This window comes from Diospyros lotus, chromosome 8 (genome assembly GCF_014633365.1).
Source record: "Diospyros lotus cultivar Yz01 chromosome 8, ASM1463336v1, whole genome shotgun sequence".
NCBI classification, from domain to species: Eukaryota; Viridiplantae; Streptophyta; class Magnoliopsida; order Ericales; family Ebenaceae; genus Diospyros; species Diospyros lotus.
Genome location: NC_068345.1, coordinates 38,009,121 through 38,034,521, shown reverse-complemented (window position 1 = coordinate 38,034,521; position 25,401 = coordinate 38,009,121). Strand labels below are relative to the sequence as shown.

At 37.0% G+C, this 25,401-nt stretch overlaps 5 protein-coding genes across 6 annotated transcripts; 2 read left to right on the top strand and 3 right to left on the bottom strand.

The window, feature by feature from the left end:
* Positions 1-286: 286 nt before the first annotated feature.
* LOC127807442 (U-box domain-containing protein 17) lies at positions 287-3,170 on the top strand. The gene has a single exon (XM_052345283.1). The coding sequence runs from the start codon at positions 702-704 to the stop codon at positions 2,850-2,852; it is 2,151 nt and encodes a 716-aa protein (XP_052201243.1). The 5' UTR covers positions 287-701; the 3' UTR covers positions 2,853-3,170.
* Positions 3,171-4,310: 1,140 nt separating this feature from the next.
* LOC127807445 (uncharacterized) lies at positions 4,311-6,728 on the bottom strand. Of its 2 annotated transcripts, none has more exons than XM_052345285.1 (4): positions 6,491-6,728; positions 5,620-6,254; positions 5,015-5,530; positions 4,311-4,879 (listed from the first exon to the last, which is right to left on the bottom strand). In XM_052345285.1, exons 1-4 carry the CDS (start codon positions 6,726-6,728, stop codon positions 4,751-4,753), a joined length of 1,518 nt encoding a protein of 505 aa, XP_052201245.1. In that variant the 3' UTR covers positions 4,311-4,750. The 2 variants fall into 2 exon arrangements, with proteins under 2 accessions (XP_052201245.1, XP_052201246.1); XM_052345286.1 differs by having other exon boundaries at positions 5,620-6,291; positions 6,519-6,728.
* LOC127807446 (transcription repressor OFP5) lies at positions 6,654-12,064 on the top strand. Its single transcript, XM_052345288.1, has 2 exons — positions 6,654-6,764; positions 10,024-12,064. The coding sequence occupies exon 2, from the start codon at positions 10,624-10,626 to the stop codon at positions 11,914-11,916; it is 1,293 nt and encodes a 430-aa protein (XP_052201248.1). The 5' UTR covers positions 6,654-6,764; positions 10,024-10,623; the 3' UTR covers positions 11,917-12,064.
* A 24-nt stretch (positions 12,065-12,088) lies between these two features.
* Positions 12,089-14,138, bottom strand: LOC127807444 (pentatricopeptide repeat-containing protein At4g18840). The gene has a single exon (XM_052345284.1). It carries the CDS (start codon positions 14,083-14,085, stop codon positions 12,484-12,486), a length of 1,602 nt encoding a protein of 533 aa, XP_052201244.1. The 5' UTR covers positions 14,086-14,138; the 3' UTR covers positions 12,089-12,483.
* Positions 14,139-16,545: 2,407 nt separating this feature from the next.
* LOC127807441 (heat stress transcription factor A-4a-like) lies at positions 16,546-19,304 on the bottom strand. Its single transcript, XM_052345282.1, has 3 exons — positions 18,934-19,304; positions 17,782-18,754; positions 16,546-17,674 (listed from the first exon to the last, which is right to left on the bottom strand). The coding sequence occupies exons 2-3, from the start codon at positions 17,995-17,997 to the stop codon at positions 16,691-16,693; spliced, it is 1,200 nt and encodes a 399-aa protein (XP_052201242.1). The 5' UTR covers positions 17,998-18,754; positions 18,934-19,304; the 3' UTR covers positions 16,546-16,690.
* Positions 19,305-25,401: the final 6,097 nt, after the last annotated feature.

The following is a 25,401-nucleotide window of genomic DNA, read 5'->3' as shown; positions in this document are numbered from 1 at the left end:
AATTACAAAACCACCCTTTATAGTAAGTAGTTCCATTAGGAAGAGATTATAATAATAGATGATATATGAGGGGGAGGGGGGAGGGGGTTATAAAAATAATAAACCGTCAGATCATCCGTAATTTTAAAATTATTATTATTATTAATTATTACTAATAAAATTGTATTAAAAAAAAAAAAAGAGGAGAAATTTGTGTGAGCGGGAGAGAGAGAGGGGGATGGACAAGACTTGTTGAGATAACAAGATAGAAACCTGTCAAAAGCTAAGAAAAGAAAGTCATTTTCATGAAGTTTACAGAGAAATTCCAAGAGAGAGAGAAGGGGAGAGAGAGAACCAGAGCCCACCACTTTCTTCCTCTTCGTCCTCCTCTTCCTCCTTCCTTTCACGCGGATTTGGCTTAAACTTTTCCCAGGTATTCTTTTCCACCCAATATATCTTTGAATCCCCCGTTTCTCAACGCACCCAGAGAAATTCCAGACGTCGGTGGTCAAGCGAAAATCTATACATACCCACGAGAAATTTCAGAGATCGGAGTTACAAGGAGGTGTGTAGAGAGAGAAACCTATAGATATAGAGAGAGCGGGGGGCGGGAGAAAGTGCAGAAATTGAAGAAATAGGTGGTGCAAAGAAAAGAAAGGATAGAGAGAAGTTCGTGCGTAGATATCTGTACAGAGGAGAAGCATATATATATATATATATTGATGGCGTCGGCGGCGATTTTTTCGTCGCTGAGGAGGAGGAGGTCGCCGTCGCTGGAGGCGTTTCTGGCACCGGTGGATCTGACGGAGGCGGCGCTGGTGGAAACCCTAGCGGCGGTCTCGGGCGAGCTGGTGTCGTCGTTTTCCGGGAAAACGCTGGCGTTTCAGCGCCGGAATTCGCGCTCTTTGGTTCGCAAGGTCGAGGTCTTCCTCGTCCTGTTGGACCATCTTCGCGAATCGGGTCTCGGTTCGGGTCTCTCCGCGACGGCGATTCTCTGCTTGAAGGAATTGTATTTGCTGCTGTATCGGTCCAAGATGCTGCTCGAGTACTGCTTTCTTTCGAGTAAGTTGTGGCTTTTGCTTCAAAACCATTCGATTTCGGGCCATTTTCATGATCTGAGCCAAGAGATTTCCACTCTTCTGGATGTGTTTCCCTTGGAAGAGTTGAATTTGAGCGATGATGTTAGGGAACAGGTTGAATTGTTGCAAAAGCAATCGAGACGGTCTAAGTTGTTTATTGATAAACATGATGATGAATTGAGGCTCAAATTCTATTCGTTTCTTGATAAGTTTGAGAACGGGAGGGTTCCCGATCCGGTAGAACTGAATTCCTTTTTCGTGGAGGAATTGGGAATTCGGGGTTCGAGAAGTTTCCGGCTAGAAATTGAGTTTTTGGAAGAGCAGATTGTGAATCATGAAGGGGATATTGAGCCAACGGTATCGGTGCTTAATGGGTTTGTGGCGTTGATTCGGTATTGCAGGTTCTTGTTGTTTGGGTTTGATGAGGATGAAATGGGATTGAGAAGTGGGAAGCAGAGGAAAGTTAAAAAGGGTCTGATTACTCAAGAAATTGCAGAGACATTTCTCACAATCCCAAAGGATTTCTGTTGCCCAATATCGTTGGATTTGATGAGAGACCCGGTGATAATTTCGACAGGGCAGACGTATGATTGGGCTTCCATATCGAGGTGGATAGATGAAGGACATTGTACTTGCCCAAAGACAGGGCAGATGCTTGTTCACACCCGGCTTGTTCCGAATCGGGCTCTCAGGAATTTGATTGTGCAGTGGTGCACTGCTCATGGGATACCTTATGAACCGCTCGAGAATGTGGATGCTTCTACGGAAACTTTTGCAGCTTCAGCAAGCAAAGCTGCAATTGAAGCTAACAAGGCCACTGCAGCTCTTCTCATTCAACAGCTAGAGCTTGGGTCAGAGGGGGCAAAAACTATTGCTGCTCGTGAGATACGCTTGTTGGCCAAAACTGGAAGAGAAAACCGGGCCTATATCGCAGAAGCTGGGGCGATCCCCCATCTGAAAGGGCTGCTATCGTCTCCAAATGCTATTGCACAAGAGAACTCTGTGACAGCAATGCTCAATTTATCAATATATGACAAGAACAAGAGCCGAATAATAGATGAAGAAGGATGTTTAGGATGTATTGTTCAAGTTTTGAGACATGGGCACACGACCGAGGCAAGGGAAAATGCTGCAGCGACGCTGTTTAGCCTATCTGCTGTTCATGATTATAAAAAGAGAATAGCGGATGAGGATGGTGCAATTGAGGCTTTGGCTGGGATGTTGAGGGAAGGGACGCCCAGAGGGAAGAAGGATGCTGTCACAGCTTTATTTAATCTATCTACCCATGCGAATAACTGTGTGAGAATGATAGAGTCGGGGGCTGTAACTGCACTGGTGGAAGCTTTGGGGGTTGAGGGTGTTGCTGAGGAAGCAGCGGGCGCATTGAATTTGGTTGTTAGGCAACCAATTGGCGCTACAGCAGTTGGGAATGAGGAAACGGCAGTACCTGGATTGTTAGGAATGATGCGATGCGGGTCTGCAAGGGGAAAAGAGAATGCTGTAGCAGCATTGCTTGAGTTGTGTCGCAGTGGTGGGGCAGCTGCAACTGAGAGGGTGCTGAAGGCGCCTGCTTTGGCCGGTTTGCTGCAGACCTTGCTCTTCACAGGAACAAAGCGTGCAAGGAGAAAGGCGGCATCACTTGCCAGAGTTTACCAGAGGCGCGAGAATGCAGCATTGCATTTTGGAGGATTAGGAATAGGGTATGCCTTGTCAGGGAACTCAACTGCGAATAGAGATACAAATTTTGCTGGTGATGTCTCGGTGTCCATGTCCATTTCAGTGCCAGTTCTATAGGGGTAATACCTGCTCTTATGTTGCTCTCCTCCCCATTTCATTATCTTCCCATTTTTGTTGTAACATCCATATATTCATTCATTGAAACACGAAACATGAAAAAAACCAGAAAATTTATACTAATATCCTCACGTGTCTGGAAAGAATGGCATATTGTTCCTATGTCCATACTGAGATGGCCAGACGTCCATACAGTGATATCCAAAATTATTCTTATGAAAAATAATGCACCTTTGTTTAGTCTGTATCTCAAGACTTTTGATGGATTTTTCCATTTAGTGACAATATGCTAATAATGGAAAAACACTTCAAACGGTAGTTCGGCTCCAGTGTTTTCCTGTTTCTTCGAGTAATTCCAAATCTTGACCTGCTATAAACAACCTGTTTCAGTTCTTTATATGGCTACAGAATATTTGACTTTTTCCATTGATTGAATTACGTATAGAACTGATAGATGCTAGAGGTTGACGCACTAGACTAGTTCCCTTTCCTACGTCCTGCAATGACCATTCTACCAGATTGTATAACCTCCCTTTCTTGGATTTTTTTTTTTTTTTTTCACAAATGGAAGCATTTAGATTTGCACAAGCACTGAACTATCTAATGATTTCAACACTAGAGTGATATTTTTGCTGTTTGGAAAAAGGGTATTGTTATTAGATTTTTTTGCAGGAAATATTTTTGAATTCACGTAACCAAACCCACAGGAAAAATTTCATATATTTACAATTGTGAGACACTATGCTGAGTGATATTATTATCATTTAATAAAAATTGAAAAAAAAAAAATCATATGATTAAATTTTGAGAAAAACGAATGGTCTAGAAAGTTGAAGCCTATATTCTTCCTCGTTAATAATTGTGAAAGGCACCTCCTCCAAACTTGACAAAGCGACACCAACCAATATGCTTCACCATGACTCCAACATTAAAGGAACACAGGCACCACATTTCATGCAGGATAATCTTCTGCTGGCCATTGAAGATGACTGCCCTTGTTGGTAAGACTGATCTGGCACATGGTGATTGGCCCGTGCCAAAAGAAATTTTGTGGGTTTTGGGGCGTCTTTGTAAATGAGTTAATTGTGAGATTCCACTAGTAGCAGTATGGTCTTGATACCCAGAAGCAACATATTCTTGCTCTTTAGTGTTGCAAGTTATGATGTGTGGTGGGGCATATGATGTTTAAGGTGGCCAAGTGAGGCCATTTGAGCTTTTTGCATATTTATTTGATTTACGGTTTTGTTATAATATATGCAAGACGATGCAGAAGGCAATTCACAGGACACAACTTAAGTTACCCCACTTCTTATTGCAGAGGAATTCTCTCAACCCCACTCGACTCTTGTAAATAGAGAGAGACTGTGTAATGGGACGCCCAATGTCACTTTTGGAATGAGATTATGTTGGTCTAGAGAAAAAGGATTTTTTTTTTTTTTTCTTGAAGACTTGGAAAAATTGTAGTCCTTCCATATGAAGTGTTCTTATATTACCTTAAACTTTTTGGGTCAAACAAATTTCCTATGACCGTCACATCATGTAGATGCTAACTTGACAGCTACTACAAGCTCATGGCAACTTGTGGCATTTGTTTTCAGATCTAAAGGGAATTTCCCGGCAAAGTTGTCCTTATATGGGAATCATTCAAGTCGTTACTACTGAAAATAACAATGATCTAAAGACCTAAAATTCTCACTTCTTCAAAATAAGAATCTTGGCCGTCCAGGAGAGCCATGATATTTCCCTTCTCTGGATGCAACTCTCAATTCCAGAATCTATTCATGAAAATGAGCTAGAGAGTGAAGGATGAAGAAAATTAGGCCCGTTGCAGAAAACCATGGCTGCAAAGTTTCGCTTTATTGGTTCCTGAATTTCGTTTAGCAAAAATCATCTTTACTTCATTGTTGGAGTACAAAAATATCAAAATCACTGACAGTCCATTCTGCAACTTGGTCAGGGTCTTTGTAAATTTCTGTTCCCAAATTAACTGATGTCCATTGCCTCCTAGCCGGTAGAGTTCCTGGATCCTGCAAAAGAAAAAAAAAAACTCCACAGATAAAGCAACAGTATAGCAGCCAAACTGGAGTTCTCTTGAAGATGAATGGAAACTATACAGGTAGAGAGAGAGAGAGGGGGGGGGGGGGGGGGGGGAAGGTTCGTACCTGGTAAAAGTAGAGGGATTGAGATAATCTCCCCACATCGAGCTCCCATGTTGTAGGGTTTCCAATCCAACCCTCCCCTTTCTCAGTTGGATATCCATAGTCACCCCAAGCTGGGTGTGGCAGAATTTGCAGGATTTCTTGAGGTTGGGGATTGCTGAATGGATCACACAGATTGTTTGGCTCCTCTAGATGCGCCCCGTTTCCAGGTGAGCAATACAAGTGGTAGGCCTCATAAGGGAACTTGGCTGTGTCACTGCGATGAACCCGGCTCCCATCTGGGAACGTATGATAGGGCGGGCAGGACCCGAGGTTGTCAGGACGGCACCATGAAGGCGTTTCTGGATTCAGGATCATCTCGCTGTATCGTGTCACGTCAGAAGTTACATTGCCATCACAGGGCGAACCGTTGTTCTTCCAGCAGCCTCCTATGTCCATCAAGTAGAACTGGCTTCTAGGACCCCCACCTTTGATCACATTCAAGGCGAATCTCACCTTGAAGTTTGGTGATTCTGGGATCTGCACAGGATGCAACAATACTGTTCCATTAGGAAATCAGTCCTGTCTATGGCAGTATGAAGTAGAGATCAGCTGAGAGATCGACTCACAGTTTTTAGCATACCCCGGGTTTCATAGTGGTACCCGGCAGAGAAACCAGTCGTGGCATCGGATCTCAAGTAAAGCATCAGCCACGGATACTTGGTTGAAGTCCTCAAGACATGATGAAAAACCCAACTTCCTTTCCCAACTTCCTTCCTCCAGGTGACAGAATAGTAAGAAAAATTCTGCACCATTCCTCCACTTAGATCAGCATCCAAGTCCCATGATCCAAAGAACTTCCCCTCGAGTGTAGATCTATTAGGCCCTTGCAATGTGGTATATTCGTGATAAATCAATGGCTGGTTCATGCAGCCTTGGCCGAAGCACGGGAACCTAGCATCGGGGCCATATGGCCCGACTTTCTGGCCATTTTTGGGGCACCTAGCCGCATACGAATCCATGTTGCCATTCTTAAGCATTATCATCCAGAACTGCCAGGGATTGGGAGTGTCTTCAACCTGACATTTCGATCCCAAATAAAGCTCTTTCTTTGCAGCAAATAAGTCTACATCCGTCAGTGCCTCTGGCTGAGCTCCTAAGAAAGGTTGTCCCAAGCCAAGCTTGTTTTCTTCCTCTGTAACTCTGTGGACTAGCATGTATGGAATTGAGTTGCAGAGGGAGCAGCTTTTCCCCCCTGCAGAATCTATTACAGAGCAAAGAGAAAGAAGGTGAGAAAATACCTAAGAAACTTTGTCAAATATGAACATAGAGAAGAAGAAGAAGATAAATGCATTGATCGACTCGTTTGCTCGAACTCCCCTTCTCCCAAACAAGAAATAGGATTAAGCAACAGTGATAATGGCACAAATTTGGTTCGTGAACATTACGAACATTGCCAGAAAAGAAGGGTAGGTGACAATATTTGGATTGAAAACAGACCTTTGAGATGTGGACTAGCTCTATAGACATCAAAGCAATCAGCAGCTCTTGGACTTCCCATGTTTGGAGTTTCTTCTCCAACCTCATTGCACTGGTTCCATGCCTCTATTGCCACTCTCAGTCCATCCCTTCTCATCCCTGGGTCGCCCACGGCCGGTATATACTTTTCTCCATTGACCGACACCACAACCAGAAGAAGAGTAAAAGCATGGAGCTTTGGGTTTCTGGGTTGCACCATTGATAGATATCCGACAAGCTTCAGATGAAACACATGGTGTGCATTAATAAGATATATGCTTAAGTTTGATGAAGTTGAGTTGAAGCATATAACTGGATGTTTTCAGGAGGTTCTGGTGATGAGTCCTCTTTTTGATTGCATGAAATGTACTCAATTCTTTTGTGGGTTATGCTTTCCTCTTTCACATGAAATCTCCACATTCTGTGTCTTAAAAATTTAGATCCATGACCTTGTAATCAACGTGAGGTCACAATAACTATTATATGGTATGACATCCACACAAAAATATCTTTTTTCAACTAGAGGAATTATTATAGAATGTAATGATTTAGGAGAATAATTAACTTCTTTGTCAGTTAAATATAATTTTAATTGGGACAATTTTAACATTATTGTGTTTCAAGTTTCAACCATTCTATATCTTATTTAGTAACGCTTCCTAATCAATTCAAACTCACATGAATAGTTTTTGCCTTGAGATTTGTTATACTCAATTATAACATTAAATTCAAAATAAAAAGACATTTTTTTTTTATATGAAATGATATGACTAAGTATGTGTAAAGGACAAAGATACACAATCGATAATTAGTAGTCAAAAACATTAGTTGATTGGCACAAAAAAAAAAAAAAAAGAAGACAAAATTACTGAAACAACTTATAATTAATAAATGCAAGAATTATTGTTATATATCATTAAATGTGTTTCTTTTGAGATTAAGAAAATGGTCTCTTTTTTCTTATGTCAAGGATGCTTTCTTCCAAGTGTGAAGTAAGGAAAAGAAAAATGGATCTGAAACTTTGAGTGTAAACATAGACTTTGCTTCATTATTGTTCAAATGCTTCATTATTGTTCAAATGAGTAAACCCTACTCATCTGACATTTGCAGGCAAATTTCTCTTCTTCTTTTTTTTTTTATTTTTTGATGCAGGCTGGAATTTTCATTTTCAATTTCCAAGGTAATAATGGTAAGAGTTGGAGAAGTGGACCCAGAAGTTTGTCTCTAGTCACCTTTCTAGTGACAGAGCCATCTTTTGGTTTCGTTAAGAATGGATAAATCTTGACATCTTACTTAACATTATCATTTGCTGCAAAAATAAATTAAAAACTGATACAGAAAAAAAATATTCTTAAAGTTACAAAAATGAGGCAATTGCGTATTTTTTAAAGAAAAATTATTGAAAGATATTATGTTTCTAACATTCAATTTAATTTTATTTAAAATTAATTTTATATTTATCTCATGAACATTGAGTTATTTCACATGAATTAGATCAAATAATAATCACTTAAAAATTACTTAATTGAAGTGATTTGTATTTTAGACATTTTCGATTTTTGCTCCACCACTTATTTTACATGCAAATTCAAATTTAATAGACATTATCAATTAAAAATAATAAATAAGTTATAACTTAGTTTTAATATTAGAAGGTCAAAATGATTCAAAACTCAAATTCCTCCATTGGATGAAGATGAATAATTCTTGAGAGTCAGACAGACTCCTAGAATGGGGGCTAAAAGATTAAAATGCCTTCGCCCACATTACATTGTACATTTTTCAATACAATGTGGATGATGATATTTTAGTATTTTAACTCCCATTCTATAACCCCCGATCAATTTATCTAGCCCTCTAAAAGAACTCTTAGAAGAGAGAAGAGTTCGTTGGAGCATTCATTCTCTACAGTATTTCCTTGCTCTACATTCAAAGCTAGGATATTTATTGTGCTTAAATGTTCAAATCTACATCCAAGAGAAAGGTTGCTTGTGCTAAATTAGGTTGAACATAATCTCAACCTCAAGAGGGCATTAAGACAGAGGTCTTTTGACTTCAACTTAAAAGATTTCTCAATGGGCTTCACTATTCGTTCACCTTGAAGATAAATCTATCTGAAAGAGCATTGAAAAGTATAATATTTCCTTTCTTTTTGTATGAGTTTTATCTGTGTATAAAATCAGCCAGCAAAGGAGTTAAATCATTGTACAAGGTTTATAGCCTTTATTCTGTGATTGGGTTTTCGGCGAGTCCTTAAAAATTAAGGGTGGGTTTGTTACTGTGAGTTTGTGAAATATTTAAGGGCCAACATAATCTTTTTTATGCAGAAGCGAGGAGACGATTTAATCAACCGACCAATAAAAAAGAATTCAATTTCAGCCTTAGACTAACTAAATCTGTGCCCCTTTTAACCCAACCCGTCAATGGGATGAACAAGAAAGCAGTAGATGTAGAACATTTAATTCTTTATCTTTTTGTTGACCAGAAACATAATTTTAAAATAAAATTTAACGAAAGCGACCCGTGTAATTCAGAAGTTTTGAACAGTATAATTTACTCCTTTTTATAGATAGATAGATAGATAGATAGATAGATAGATAGAAGCAGTTTTGTGTGTGGGCCTGGCTTTGGGCTGAGCTGCAGAGTGAGAGGGAGTCAACCCCACAACGAGCTTGATTGCAACATAGCAATCAATCTGCAGGCCCAATTTCACATCATTAGCATCCAACCCAACTGTTTACAATTTGACTCCAAAAGAAAAGAAAAGAGAAAAGAAAAGAAAAGAAAAGACGTTATTCTTCTGGTAAACGAAGAACCCAAAGCTAAAAGCAAAAGAAGCAACCCATCTGTTCTTTGCTGATATTTTACTTGGAAAAGAGAAGACAGACCAGAAAGGCAACCCCGGCTGGGACCCCTTCCATATGGAATTTGAAAATATTATTTTCACATGGAATTTTTACGTTTTACGTGTTATTCTATTAATAGTTAGAAAATTATTGATAATCTTTTGACTATTATTATTAATATTAAGTGTCAATACGAAATATTGAAATTTTGTGTCCCAATAATATTTTGGCATCAAACAGTGGCCTGTTGGCACCAAATTTTGTGGCCATCAAACACCACTTGGGTGCCCACAAACAAATCATCATGGCAACGTTTTTTTGGAATGGTGGTGGCTGGTGGGTGATATGTAAGCACAAGTGCAAGTTGTCAGTAACTATTGGTTAAGAAAGAAAATGATTGGACCCAGACAGATTATTCGCTACGCATTTTGTATAAAAAATTTATACCCATCCAACTATAATTACATATATCACGGCTTTATGTTTAGAGATTTTTGTGTGCAGAATAAGTCTTGCTTTATAAAATTAAATTTTTTATAGAACTAATGTAATACTTGATTACTAGTTTTGCATATAAAATATGTCTTGACGGACTGTGAATAAGCCTCAAATAGATCATCATCTCTTTTTTCCTTAAACTCCGGCTAAGCACAGTGGCTAATCACCCAGGTCGAACTTAAAGAGCTCGAGGCCCCCATTCGAGCCTAGCTGCCGCCGAACAACGACCTTGGGGGCAACTTTTTGGAATGGCTTCGAATATGGGTGAGGCCTTTGCAGTCAGATTTGGAAACCTAGACAGAAGGGAGAGAGAGAGAGAGAGAAGCAGCTTCTAAACCTTGTCTAATATTGGCAGTTGGGACATAGAAATAGGTTTATTCGTCTTGCTTAGAAGACCAAGGACAAGCAAGTCCCCACAGCTCAGGCCAGCTATTCTACAAAAGTTAAAGTGCTCAAACTAAAAGTAGACAAAAGTGGGTGATTGGTCACAGGATCCATGGCGGGCCTTTCTTTTGAAAAAAAACAAACACACACACACCAAAAAAAAAAAAAAAAAAAACTGGCTCAAAACCACTACTATCAAGAAGCCCACGTTCCCATTTACTACACCTGAACTGTCCCTGAACCGCTTTTTCCCCTTCTTTTCTCTTCAAATTCCAGCCTTCAACTGATCAGAACCCAAATAGTTTTCAACTTGTTTTGATCTTCTTCGGCCACTTAACCAAACAATTGTTCAAAACCCATAAGGACTCCACTCTTGCTATCCCGCCAATGATGAAGTGGGGAAAGAGGAGAGGTTCTTCTTCTTCTTCTTCATCATCATTGCCCTCAAAGGCTTCTTCCACTGCCAATGTATTTGCAGTGGCATGGCTTTCCAAGTTCAAGCAGATGGGGAAGCAAAAGGGGAAGCCGAACCCGGTGTCTCAGAGCATGCCAACGCCTGCGAGTTGGAAAGATGCTCGGTTCTATTGTGGGGACGATGACTCTTACTGGAGGCTTTCGTTTGGAGAGGATCGAGTTGACGGAGATGAGAGAAGAGGTCATCGGCAATCGGTTTGGTATGGTTCAGAGGATGAGTTGGAATTTCCTGTGTCTAGTTGCCAAAACTGCAAACTAGAAGCGGCAAGAGAAGAGACATGGAGGGCAAGAGAATTGCCTCCAAATGAGTTGACTTCACCACAATTTGCTGGATGCAGTAAAGTAGAAGAAAAGGGCAAGGAATCCAAAGTGCCGAGGAGAAAAGCAACGAAAGATCAGAAATTGAGGAAGATAAATGGAAGAGTCTTGGAAGAGATGGTGGCAGAATTGGAAAGACAATCAGAGAAAGCATCAGAAGAGATGCCAGCAGCTCCGGCAGAGAGAGATATATTTGAACTGGAATCTGTTACACTAACTCGAACAAACAAGAGGGAACATCTAAAGACAACAGCGTCTGGTTCTAGAAAAGACAGTTGCGTCTCTGTAGAGAAATCAATGAATTCGAATCTGAAAACAATTGAAGAAGATGGAATGCTTGAAGCTCCGAACTTGAAGGAAACCGAAGGCTTATCAAAAGAAAAGTCGAGTTCAGAGTGGGAAAGGTTGAAGGAGATGAAAATCAGAGAGATAATGTCAAGGAGTGAGAAGCAGAGGAAATCTGTCCATGTAAGCAGGGACTTGCAGAGAAGAACAAAACAGGGTGGCAAAGTCAGAGCTTATTCTCCCAGAACAGCTGCCAAGATTGAATGCAAAATCAAAGCTCTGGAAGACATGAAGAAAGCAAGAATGAAAACAAAGAAGAAGAAGGAGAAAGCAGTTGAAGACAGAACAGCATTTGACAGCTTTGCAGTGGTCAAAAACTCATTTGATCCTCAGCAGGATTTCAGAAATTCGATGATCGAGATGATCACTGAAAAAGGGATCAGGAGAGCACAAGAGCTTGAGGAACTCCTTGCATGTTATCTAACATTGAATTCTGATCAATACCATGATCTCATAATCAAGGTCTTCAGGCAGGTATGGTTCGAGCTCAACATGGACCATTCTGATCCAGAATTACAGAAAGGAGAGAGTTACTACGGTTAATTACTCTTTACCATAAGATCAACTACAAATCATAGTTGAAGTTGAAGTAATAGACTGTTAACTGTATCATAATGCTATTTATGTTTAGCTACAGTGAGCTATACTTTTTCTAAATGCATGTTTGGATAGGCTTTAAAATCACCAAAAGGTCCAGAAGTCTCAAAAACAAAAATGAGTGTGCCCAACTTGAAAATTGTTTTTCTCAAATTTCACAAATACCATGTTCTTCCAAATTAGCAACACAAGCTCTTCTATACTTCATGCCCCATAGGGCTTTACATTTCGATGTTGCATTTGGCATCTAATCTGATCTGAAGCCCAGCAATCATGTATATTTCTACAACATGGTCAGCCTGTTCCCTCTCAAATAACGTGTCAAATATCTACAATACTACATTCCACCTCCAGTGCCTTCACCAGATGTGACTTGCATGCCTCCCCAAAATGGCAAAATCAGGAAAGATACTTGATCTTGAAGAATTCTAGAGTAGTAGATATATTGATTCTTGAAGAATTCAACAAAATTAAGTTGATGCCCCACATTGTTGTAATTGGCATCCCCAAAAATCAAGCATGTTTAGAAGGAATTATTCCTTCTCCGGCTAAGAACTCATGAACAATTCCATCGACTTCAATCATGCTACAACCAGGCTCTTTTCTAACTCCTTGCATCTTCATTCTTCTCCTCACATCCATTGCATCATTCCATCTACCCATAGATGCATGGATATTTGACAACTGAACATAACCAGAAGTGTCTTGAGGATCCAACTCTAAGAGCTTCCTTGCAACCTGCTCTGCCATTTCAACATCACCGTGATTTCTGCAAGCACCTAGAAGAGACTCCAAAACTGCAGGAGCTTCTCTCATTGACATTGTTCTCACAAGTTCCTCAGCCTCCTTCAATAATCCAAAACGACCAAGTAAGTCCACCATACAGCCATAGTGCTCAATGGTTGGCTGAATTCCATGAATATAAACCATGCGGTCAAACATCTCCCATCCCTCTTTGAGCAGACCAGTACGGCTACAGGCAGCTAGAACAGTAACAAAGGTAACTTCATTTGGCTCAAAGCCATGTTCTAACATTTCAGAGAAAATACTTAATGCCTCTTCTCCAAAGCCATGGATACTTAACCCTGAAATTATTGAATTCCATGTACTTACGTCCTTCTTGGAAGAACTGTGAAAGACTTCCAGAGCCTTCTCAATACACCCACATTTAGCATACATGTCTACAAGAGCAGTAGCTAGGAAACCATTGACATCAATCCTATTCTTTTCAACATAAGCATGAATCCATTTCCCTTGTCTCAGAGCTCCAACCCGGGCACATGCTGATAACACATTCACAAGGGTGCAATGATCTGGCTTCACATTTTCATGTTGCATTTTCTCGAAAAGCATCAAAATTTCTTCAAAACAATTGGCATGAGCATACCCAGTGATCATCACATTCCAAGAAACAACATTTTTCACTGGCATCTCATCAAAAACATCCCTCGCTGCTTCAACCAACCCAGCACCCACATACCCTGAAACCATAAAATTCCAAGACTCCATATTTCTCTCCGGCATTTCATCGAACACCCTACACGCCAAGTTCACCAAACCCATCTCCATGTACGCACTCAACATTGCATTCCACGATATAACATCCCTTTCCGGCATTCTATCGAGCACCTGGCGAGCAACTCCAAATTCCCCACAACTGGCATAAACATGAATCAATGTATTTGATATGAACACATCACTTCCAATTCCAATCTTAGCCACGTGCCCATGAACTTGTTTTCCTTCCTCAACCCCACGAAAACTTGCACAAGCCTTCAACACGAAAGTGAAGGTGTACTTGTCCGGAACACCGTAATCATCGAGCATGTTTGTATAGACAGCGAGTGCAGTTTGTGGGGCGGAACTATTGGCACAGACATGGATGATGGAGTTGTACATGTACGAGTTTGGGTTTTGTGTGTGAGAGAGTATGGAGAGAGCATAAGCGACGGAGCTGGCAGAGGCGGCAGTGGCGATGAGGCGGCTGGTGGCGAAAGGTAGGTGGATAAGGCCGGTCTTTAGCATATGGGCGTGGGCTTGGCGGAGCTCGAAGGTGGTGGCCGCCATCTCTACGAAAGAGAGAATTGGTGGCTGCGGAAAGCATGCAGAGAACATTTTCGTGGGAAAACAACCGCTTCTACTTTCCGTTGCAAAAGGAGGAAGAGGAGGAGGAGAAATTTCGATTGAAAATGGAAATCAAATAATAGTAAATATAAATATGGAATAAATTTGATTTTCTTTTTCAAAAAGCCTTTAATTTAATATGTGTGCGAAATGTAAAATTACTTAATTTTAAAGTTTTGGTTAATAATTACATATAAAAAAAAAATTAATGTAACTATAATAATATCCCATCGTTCTAACATAATATCACAAAATACACCATAGATAGTAAATACATGACAAAGTATAATTTAATTTGATTATGATACTATATATATCATATTAGTATTGTTAATATCTGAGATTAATTCACTCAATCAAATTACGGAAATATCAAGATTCAAGAATATCTTAATAAAATCAAAAAACGAAAATACACACAACACACACAAAAATAATGAATATCGCGTTTACATGTTCGGATCAAAATGATCCTACTCAAGGCATGATTTCACCCTAATCAGTCCACTAATAATAGATAACGAATTTATAGAAATATACAATAACTCTCATAAAAAATAAAAAATCTCGTGGTCACTCACAAACTAAAAAATAAAACACAATAGAATATATCATTTAAAAATACCCGAGCAACGCAACACTCAATCTCACCGATCATTCTCACAAACAAACAAATAAGTGATTCACATTTACAGAGTATAAATTGGATTCGCCTTGGGTTGATTGTTGAGTTCTTCTTCCCGCTACAACATCTCCTTCTCGATCTAAGTCTTGCGTGTTTTGCATCTGTTTGTGTACTAAAGTGCCGATTGAAATGCCCAAGAAGCCTTATATATAAAGGAGCAAACGCTGGAACCGTTTGAGGGTTTTAGATAATGATCAATAGTTCATATTTATCCAGTCACTTTATATATATAAAGCCAAATGCCACATGAAACCCACATGCAAATGAATAATTATCAAGTTATTTTGAATCAGAAATCAACAGGTATATATTATATTTAGACGAAATATTTTTTCCATCTCCTAATATAAAAGTTGTCTTATATTTATATTTCGATTCATAAAATATTTAAAAATATTTTATTTAAGCTAGTTTGAAATGTTTAACCAACTTCTACTATGAATTAAGCGATCCTCTTATGTAACACTAAATCAGATTGTTGGCTGTGAAGCTCCAAAAGGTATCGTTGCCCTTAGCTAGTTGGAAGGCCACGTGCAGCAACCGCACGCTGCCATTTGGCAACTGCTGGATGGCTGCACGTGGCAACCATCGGCTGCCTTCAGCTTGCGCCTGATCTCGCCCTTTCCTTTGTCCGATCATCTCCTGCTCGTCTGCCATTTTCTGTTGGGAATAATCAATCGTGCTTGCACGACTGAATCCCAGCCTTTCATCCTCGCTTTATGATCGTTCATCCAGGCCATTCGTCATTGCTTTTAATCCCACCCCTCGGGATGTGAGCCAAGATAGTAATTTTGAGATGAGATTGACAAAAAGAAAAGGTGAAAGAGAAAGAAGGAGTCAAGGCAAGAGCCTTCGTCTTTGGGGCTAGGGTTCTGGTTTGGTTTCTCTATTCTTCATTCTCTGTAAATCCTGTATAGCTTGATTTCATTTTAAATGGTTCGATAGGGTTGCCTCTAATCTGTATTAAGTGATTATTTGACGTTTTTGTTTTTCTCGAACCATTGTTTGTATCGAGGGTTTATGTGGGTGTAATCTGGGTTTTTCATCTCATAGTGCAGTGAGCTTTTCTCTCTTGAGCTCAACGTGGACGTAACCTCGATTTGAAGTGAACCACGATAAATCCCTCGTGTCTCGATTTTTGTTTTTGTTTCTGATTATTGTGCCGTGTTTATTTTTCATGCTTCCAATTTTATTTTTCTTTCATGAGTGTTTGAAATACAAAGAAAAACCCTAAGGTTTTCTCTCGCTTCCCAACACAGATGAAAGAGTAGGATTGCATGACGTAATTGTCAGGTAAAATTCTTGAGTTTTCTTAAACATAAATTCTATAAAAATATTATAGGATGGAATTAAAAATTTATGCAGTCAAGTCTTGCATGACTTGTGGGCTACGACATATATATATATATATATATGCAGGTAGTCAAAAAAATATTTCTTCTGCGCATGCTTTCCTGATTGCAGAAGTGTGGGGTATCTTCTAGAAGGTATTACTCTTCCAAGATTAAAAATACCCTAAGAAGGTACCATAATGGCCTCTCTGTCGTCAGGATTTAAAATTTCACGGGACAGAGTTAAAACCTATATAAATTACTAAACACGACTTGGTTGATGCACGGGATTTATGGATTATTACATACATACACGGCACGGCATAATAACCAACTCATGATATTCAATGGAGTAGTAATGCAACTTCACGTGAACTTTCTGTGATCACAAGTTAAAATACACCACCTGAATTCAGTGCATCAAAAACAACGATGTACACAAAGACCGACCATGGATAGTTTTATTTTTTGATCAAGCTAATCACCTGCAAATGTACACCCACTCACCATCTCACATAGACAAAAAGAAAGAGAACATTGAAGCCAAAAAACAAAGAACAAAAAAGGAACCCTATAGACATCAAGTTCTCTCGGCAGGAGTAAGCTGCCCCATCTGTTCTGCAAGGAAGTTTACATTCGTGTTCCACCAAAACTTGCCATAGTTACTCTCATTCTTTTTGGCATCACGGTCTTTTCTTTCTGACTGAACTTCTGATGCTTCCGTTGAGCCGGGATTTTCAGTCAGAAACTGTTCCCAGAATACATCATTGACCCCAGCCGGAGCGGGGGCTACAGGCTTTGCCACCTGTTGTTCTTCAGGGGAAGCAATCTCAAGAACAGCAGGAGCAGCAGGCTCAGAATTCATGTCAATCCCAGAATCTTTGGACCCAATATGAACATTTATTTGGGTGTAAGTTATAGTTGGGCTATCTGCACAACTTGTTGATTCACCCAACTCTTGGGATGAATTTTGTTGCATGTCAACTTGACCAATATCACGTATAATACCTTCCCAAAACATCAAGGAAGACTCCAACTGCTCAAGTGATTCCTTGTTCAATACCAAAACAGATGTGGGAAGTAATTTTTCTGGACTGGTAGGCTGATTTTCTTCAATACCGGCTTCACCATGCAAATAGTCGTTTCTCGGCAGCCTTCTCTTTCTTTCATGAATTTCTGAATGCGGCACATAATCCAGTGCAAGCCCTGGTTTTTGCAAGTTTCCAGCTAGGGACGATAACATATTCTTCTGCAGTTGTTCAATATGTAGAAATCTCTCAGTCAAAGCAGAATGCTGCAAATCAATCACTTCAAGCTCTTGTTTGTGTCTCTCTAATTCCAAAACAAGGGATTCTTTGTCACAATTTAACTTCTCAATCTCTTCCGTGTATCCCTGTCTGTCTGATTCAGTTAATAGAGATGAGGTACCTTGCCCTTGTTGATTCTGTAAGGAATGGCTGTGCACGGGCTTGCGTCGGTGAATGTTTTTTAAGAGGTGTGGCTGGCCTCTTCTAAAATCATCATTAGCAAACTCCCATTTCTCTGGATCAATTTTCCTAAAGCCCTGGCCACAAAAGGAAAAGGAAGCAATAAGAAAAAAAGCAAGAATGGATATAGATGAAAAAAAGTGTGCACAGAATTATCTCTCAAGAACTGAAAATATTAACTTACATATGTATTAAGCTGTCTAATGAAACTGGAGAAGTTGTTGTGCTTGAAAAATCTAGGTAGCAACACCCTTGCAAATTCTGGTGGATTCCAAACAACGAAGCTTTTATTACTTGAACTCCATGCGACAATGGAATCTGTGGAATGATCATCGACCATCTCATATGTCTTTGCAAGAAAAGGAGGCAGCGCATTTGAACTGCATTGAGCTTCATCCATTATCTATCCAATATCAAACAACCCCGGAAATTCAGTAACCACAAATCAACCACTACTGACACTGATGAATCAATTGGCAAGCTCTTAAGTTCTTGGCTCAAAGTTTCTGACACGAGTGGAGCCGAAGCTTCTTGTCCCTTCAACAACACAATAAATCCTTCCAAGTTTAGACGTCAAAAAATTCAAGCAAGTTATCCAGGCCAATAAGATCCTACATATCACTAAACCTTTCAGAGATGGCCAAGAATTTCAATTTCTCAGGCCACAAACACTTTCAAGAAATCTGACCAGAAGTCCGTGTTCAAGGTTCTCCTTCCAGTGGCCACAGTCCAATTAAATTGATCACAGCTGTCAAAATCCCAAGCTTCACAACCACGCAACCCAAATGTTATAGCCAGTCAAAATTCGATCAAAATTCACCCCCAAGAACAACACTACCAACCTCCTCCACACAAGGAATCAGTAATCAATTCAAAAACCCATCATTTCCCATAGTAACCTGGACCAAATCAACAAACCAAATCCCTTCCTGCCCCAAATCATTCAAACTTGAAGAAATCAATTCAAAACCCCATCATTTCCCATCTCAAACTCTTCCAATCAACAAACCAGACCCTTTTTCACCCAAATCACTCAAAATCCAGCCCGCACAACAACTGAACCGGAAAGAACAAATTCTCCAATCAAATTCCCAAACCCCCAAACGTAAGCAAAAACAACCCCACCTCAAGGCCTTTATTTCTTCCACAAGAGTCCCCTGTTTTCACACCGAAAGAAGCACACAAAAAGTTCAGTTTGTTTATTTCGTGCGGACAACGAACATCAAAGTCGTTAAAATAGCAATCCTTGTCGGAAACTTAAAGCAAACGCATCAATTTTTCAGAGTCGCAAATAAATACGTACGTAATAGCGCAGTTCAGGTGTTCGATCTAGTACCTGAGAGAAGTTAAGAGAAACCCAGAATCCGAATGCGTCTGGAACACTCAAATTTGTTCTGCTTGGATCGGTTGCGAGCAAAGGAAGAAGGGTTTTTTCTAGGGTTTTCCAGGGGCGTGGTAAACAAATTTTAAAGAAAAACGTAGGCTGGAAAAAGGGTAATTGGAAGATAATATAATCTCTCTTCTCCAATGGTTCCAGAACGTCACGGCGATCGGGTGGCGCTTTCGATGATAGAATCCCAGGCTTACGCATTTACGGGGTTGAATTGGATTGGATCGAACACGATATCTATATAATAATACAATATATATACTATGAGGTCATTGCTGAGTCCGATATCCTCTCTCTTGAGTAAATGTTCTCTCAATCAACGCTCGCTCGGCAAATGGTCAGAAGGTTGTACGTACAGATACAGTGCTCTCTCTTATTGTATGCAACTGTTTTGCTTATTCAAGTAGTTAATTTAAAATATTGTGTTATTAAATAACAAATACCAAATGATATATCGTAAGTTATTTTTCATGTCACGTCTTAAAATTAACTTAATCTTTCCTTTAAAATTAATTAATCTCTTCTTTTTATTTTATTTAAATAAACAACAAATTAGAACTAATTCTTTCTTTTCCACCACAATTAAATTAATTATTTGAAGATTTAAAACAAAATTAATATTGCCACCAAATTTATATTATCGTAAACAAATATTTTTATTAAAAACTGAATTACAAATAATTAGATCTAGAGAATACGTCAACTATATTTATTATTTATTCATTAATTAACTCTTGGGTTTAAGTCTTAAATTAATTAATTGTAAAATTAATAATATCCTTTTATTAAGTAAGTGGAGTAGAGAGCTAGATGAATCTTATGATTAGCAAGTTTAATGAAAACCAAATCAGTCTCAATTATTATAATGAATGAATAGTATATCTTATCTCTACCTAATAGAATATCTAGGCAACAAACTAAGTACCCCTGTCACATGGGAAGAAAATGAGTAACAAAGCTTTTTAAAACTAACATATAATTAATTAATAATGATTATGTGTTTACTACATCACTTGGAGTTAAAATCATATATATAAATGTAACGATGATTGTGTTTAAATTGAATTTTATATATAAAAAAATATCATGTAATTATCAAAGTCTATATATATAACCTCTTAAGCAACAAACACTTAAACCACCCATACTAATAAGACTTTTTTATTTTTTAATGAAAAAATTAACTAATTATACTATACATAAGCATTTAATTACATATGCTTGTAAGAAAGTATATGAACGTGCGTCGAACACGTGGACGTGGTGCCGCTCGCTCAGGACACGAGTCTTAGAGAGAGAGAGAGAGAGGAAGCAGGAGCAGTACAAGGTTTGCCCAAACGGCGCCCGACCAATACTCTTCCGTTACCTTACCGTTTGGGATCGGACTTTGATAATTGGTTATGATTGCGCACCAAATATTTAAAATTTGGGTCGCCGTTGGTTATGATTGGACGACGGGCAAGGGCAAATCTCGTCATATATATATATATATATAATAGAATTAGAATGTATAAATTACTGGGTTAACTCTTTTACCTAAAAAAGCTGGAAATTGCCTTATAATAATTTAATTGATGAGGATCAATAGCTAGTCTAGTTTTCTACGGAAAGAAAGTGGAAGACAAAATTATAGAGATTCCGTTCAAACTTCAAACCATGCCTGCTGGCCGCAAGAGAAGGGATATGCATATATGTGACTGAGAAAGAATGGTCAAAACTCACGCATGAATTATTGTGGTGCATGGCAGGCAGTAAGCATCCGGGTGAAAGAGACCCTCTTCCTCTTCCTCAGCCGGGTCAAAGTCAAACCCAGCCTGAAGAATGGGTCCAGAAGGTTGAGAACAACGTCAACTTTCTTCGTTCTTTGTTTCTATCTTATTGGTTGGCTTTCTTCTTAACTTTGCACTCTCACCACCCCATATGGCTTTGTACCAATCTACTTTATACGTAATTTCTTTTTTATTCTCTTGAAGAAGATATATATATATATATATATAGTTGAGTCATCTCCAACACACCCTTATACAACCTTCTTTTAACTTTATAATAATCAACATTTTAACCATTCGAAATTAATATCCTTTATAAAATCTCTTAGTAAGTCTAATACAAGGTGGTACATCAACTTAATTATTTTTTACTATTACCCTGCCTTAATCTCAACCCTAATAGTTGCAGACATACATATACATGTATAATTCACACATACATCTAATTAAAGTAATTCTCTTTGTTAATGTTGGATGTTAATTACGAGTTATTTTAGGTTGTATTCCACCAGCATCATGGGCACATTAGCAATTGTGGGATTTTCCTAAAAAATGGTAGGGCCCTAAGGTCAGCAAATTTGTCCCCCTTTTTTTTTTATTTATTTTTTAACTGAAGGACATTTTAATCTGGGCTTGAGCTAGCTGGCTTCCAACGACAGGGCATCATACAAAGAGGAGACCTCCACTTTCATCCATCAAAGCTTGTGACTTTTACCCTTTTGACCACCATGCATGCATGCTCATATATGTGCTTGTGCATTAATTTTATATAACTTCATATGTTGGCTCTGCTAATTAACGGAGTTAGGTTTTCGTGTTTGGATTCTTTTCCCATTGCTTTCATATTCATTCAAGTTTGTTAGTGTTATAAATAGCAAGATGTAAAATAATGAAATGAAATAGAAATTGGCATATATGCTTTTTGGGAATCCCATACTCATAAATAATTTTTATAAATTAACGTGATACATAAATTTATTATAATTTTATTCAAGTTCATAATAGTTCTAATTAAAATTAATAATAATAATTTATAATAATAAATATATTTATTGTTAATTAATTTTAGATAAAATATTTTAAATATAACTATTATAAATTTATATTTATCACGTCAATTTGTAAGAATTATTTGTCAAATTTATTTATGGGTATAACATTTCCTAATGCTTTTTATGTGCTATCCATTAAAATATTTTCTTTTTATTATCATATCGAAACTAGAATAGAATAGGTACAAAGATAAATTTAAAAAATCTTAGAATTTGTTTATCGTAGATAATGTTTTTGGTTTTTCATCTCTGTTTCTATATTTTTATTTATATAGAAAATTATAAAAAAATCCTTCATTTTTGTTAAATATAAAACTAATTTGAAATTTCAAAAAATGAGAATATTTTTAAAATTATGTTATTTTTTTACTTGCCATCATCTTTTCAAAGAAATAAGAGAGGAACTTCGAATGAAATGATGATATTCTAATGATCAACTTCAAAGAAAATGAGGGGGTAAATCACATTAAATGTCACAAAATTTTAGTATCTTTTGCAATTTGATCACTAAATTTCAATTCTTTGTAAAGTGATCACAAATCTTTAAAATGTTTTGCAATATGGTCACTAAAGTGATTTTTTGACAATTTCTTACCAAAAATGCTGATGTGGCAATGGCCACATCATCGCCACGTCAGTAATTTGAACTAAGAACCATCAAAAAATCACTTTAGTGATCACATTGCAAAATATTTTAAAGTTTTGTTATCACTTTGCAAGGAATTGAAGTTTAGTGATCAAATTGAAAAGAACACTAAAGTTTTATGACCTTTAGTGTGATTTACTCGAAAATGAGGAGTTGGTAAGGATGTTTTGATAATCGAGATGAATGTGAACGAATAACGAAGACAAAGGAAAAAGAGAATCTCTGAATCTAGAAACAAAGAAATGAATGGTATAGGGTGGTTGTGAATCTAGACAAAAAAAAAAAAAAGAGAAGCAAAAGAAATAAATATTGTTGACAATATTCAAAGTAAGGGTCAAATTAGAAAAGTATATTTTTTTAAGTAATAAGTAGAAAATAATACAAATTTTATAAGGAAAAAGAATAGATAATATTTATAAAATATTTTCTAAAATCTAAGTACAATTTTAAAAAATGCAAAATTTATTTTCTATTCTTCAATTTAAAATAAAGTCATTTTAAACATAATTTCTAATTTTTTATATCCTATTTACTGTGCCCCCTTCTCTCAGAGACAAAATCGAAACTCTTCCACTAATCTGAATAATCACGTAAGCAACTAGCGAACGTGACCGTTCGTTTTATACGAAATTTTAATTTATATATGATTATCTATTTATCCTTTCTGGGGGAGAAGTACGTACGTGTATTTATGCTTTAAGAAAATCCAAATGTGGGTTCTCACGTGGACTTATTCGTTACTCCCAATCAAAAGAACTTTCAACGCCTTAGTACACTACGTCAACATTTTCGCCTACAGATTTCGTCTCTTCTCTAACTCACTTAGCCCACCCCGGAGATCCCTATAATCGCGCCAATATCTTTTTTTTTTTTTTTTTTCCGTGCAGGTGCAGGGTAAGTCTGGATATTTATATTTATATTTATGAGATAATTTTTGTTTGTGATTTATATAAATTGAGTTTTCTAATTCCAGCTCAATTTTAATTGATTCCTTAAATTCAAATAATATTTAAATTAATTAATGAATTAACTCGGGTCATATTATTGGTGAACTTAATTTATTAGTTATTAGTTTAACTCATTTAATTAAATTCAACTTAAATATAACAAAAATAAAAAAAAATCTTACTTTTAACGTACAAATATCAAATACGTTATAATTTTAAATTAATATATTTAGTATGTTTAAATTAAGCTTACTGTAAAATATTTATTAAAAAATTAAATTCCAATCAGAGATAAAGTATGGGGAGATGATATTTAACAGCCCATTTTTTTCCCAAAACGACAAAACTGCCCCGCTCCTGCAACGTCTCCGAATGCTCCCTCACCTCCCTCTTCTTCGGCCCTGCTGTTTGATTTAAGGGAGGAAAGCGGCGGCGGCAGTTGTTGGCAGCCGACATGGTGGCGGTCAACGAAGAGTGCGAAGAGAGGACGGTGATGGTGGCGGTGGCGAGAGCAGGGCTGGCCCCTCAGATTTCGAGAGGTAAGTAAATTTATAAATTAAAATTTTATTCGAAAACATTAAATTTTTAAAATTTTAAATCAAATATAATATTAACCATTTACACTATTAATTTTAAAATTTAAAAAATTTAATTTTTTTTAAAGATTCAATGATTAAAATATTATTTTTTCTTACAAAATTTTAATACATAAATGATATTTATTGTTTAAATAATATTAAAATGTAGAAAAATTCACTAAACCATTAATTTTACTTACAATTTTGTGGAGTTGGTATTTATTATTTAATAAATATTAAAATATAAAAAATCACTAAAACATTAATTTTTCTTACAAAATTTGTAGAATTGTTATTTATTGTTTAAAAAATATTAAAATATCAACAAATTTAAACGTATTAGTGGAGTGACTGAAATAAATTATTTAAAATTTTTTAATTTATAATCTACCACTTTACTAATTAAGTTTAAATAAAATTGATGTAAATTATATATTTTAATATACATTTATTATATATTTGAAAGTCCAACTTAATTTTTAGGGCCTTATGATTGAGGGCCCTAGGCGACCGCCCGGGTCACCTGCTCTCAGGGCCGGCCCTGGGCCACAGCGGTGTCGCGCGAAGTTGAAGACCCTCCGCCGCTGTGTTGAAGGTTGAAGGTTGACCGAGGAAGAGTCCGATAGCAACCGGCAAGGAGATTCATTTGACGTGTGAGGATAATATTGTCATTTTTATTATGTGAATATCATTGGCCTAAAGCATTTTATATTACTTAAAAATTTTAAAATCTTGAATTTTTAAATATATTTTACCATTAAGATAGGATATAACATAATAGTAGTATTAATATATTATAAAATAAAATAATTTTTATATATTTATATATAATGTAATCGAGTTGGGTCGTAAATTAAATAAATCAAATATATCGTGAATGAGGTTTGATTCATTATTAAAAATGAGTCATAGTTTTTATCTCGAATTTAAATTATTTATATCACATTTTTAAAGTAGTCAACAAGTAGAGTTGTGAATGTATCACAAACGCATTCTAGTTGTATAATAAAATTCACGGTCTCTACAAATATGTTAATATTTTATTAAATTTTATTTCAATGCTTTTAGTTATTTCCTCCTACTCATTAGCGGAGCCACAAAGAGCAACAAGCGACAATGAATAAGTTTTTTTTTTCTTTTTTTTTGTTTTCACTTTGGTCGAAATCATTACGTTCAAATTTCAACCAAAAAAAGACTATTTTCTTATATATACAATAAGCTATTATTTTCTTACATAATTCATTTGTGCTAAAAACTTAAAATATTTTATGTTCTATAATAATTTTAATTGTTAAAAAATATTTTAAACAAACTTGAATATGACTAAATTTCTTTTACCAAAATTTACACGATGGAAAAGTTAAAAGAGTGATTTGTAAAAGTTGTTTGTAAAGTTAAGAGCATCAATAATGAGTTGGTAGT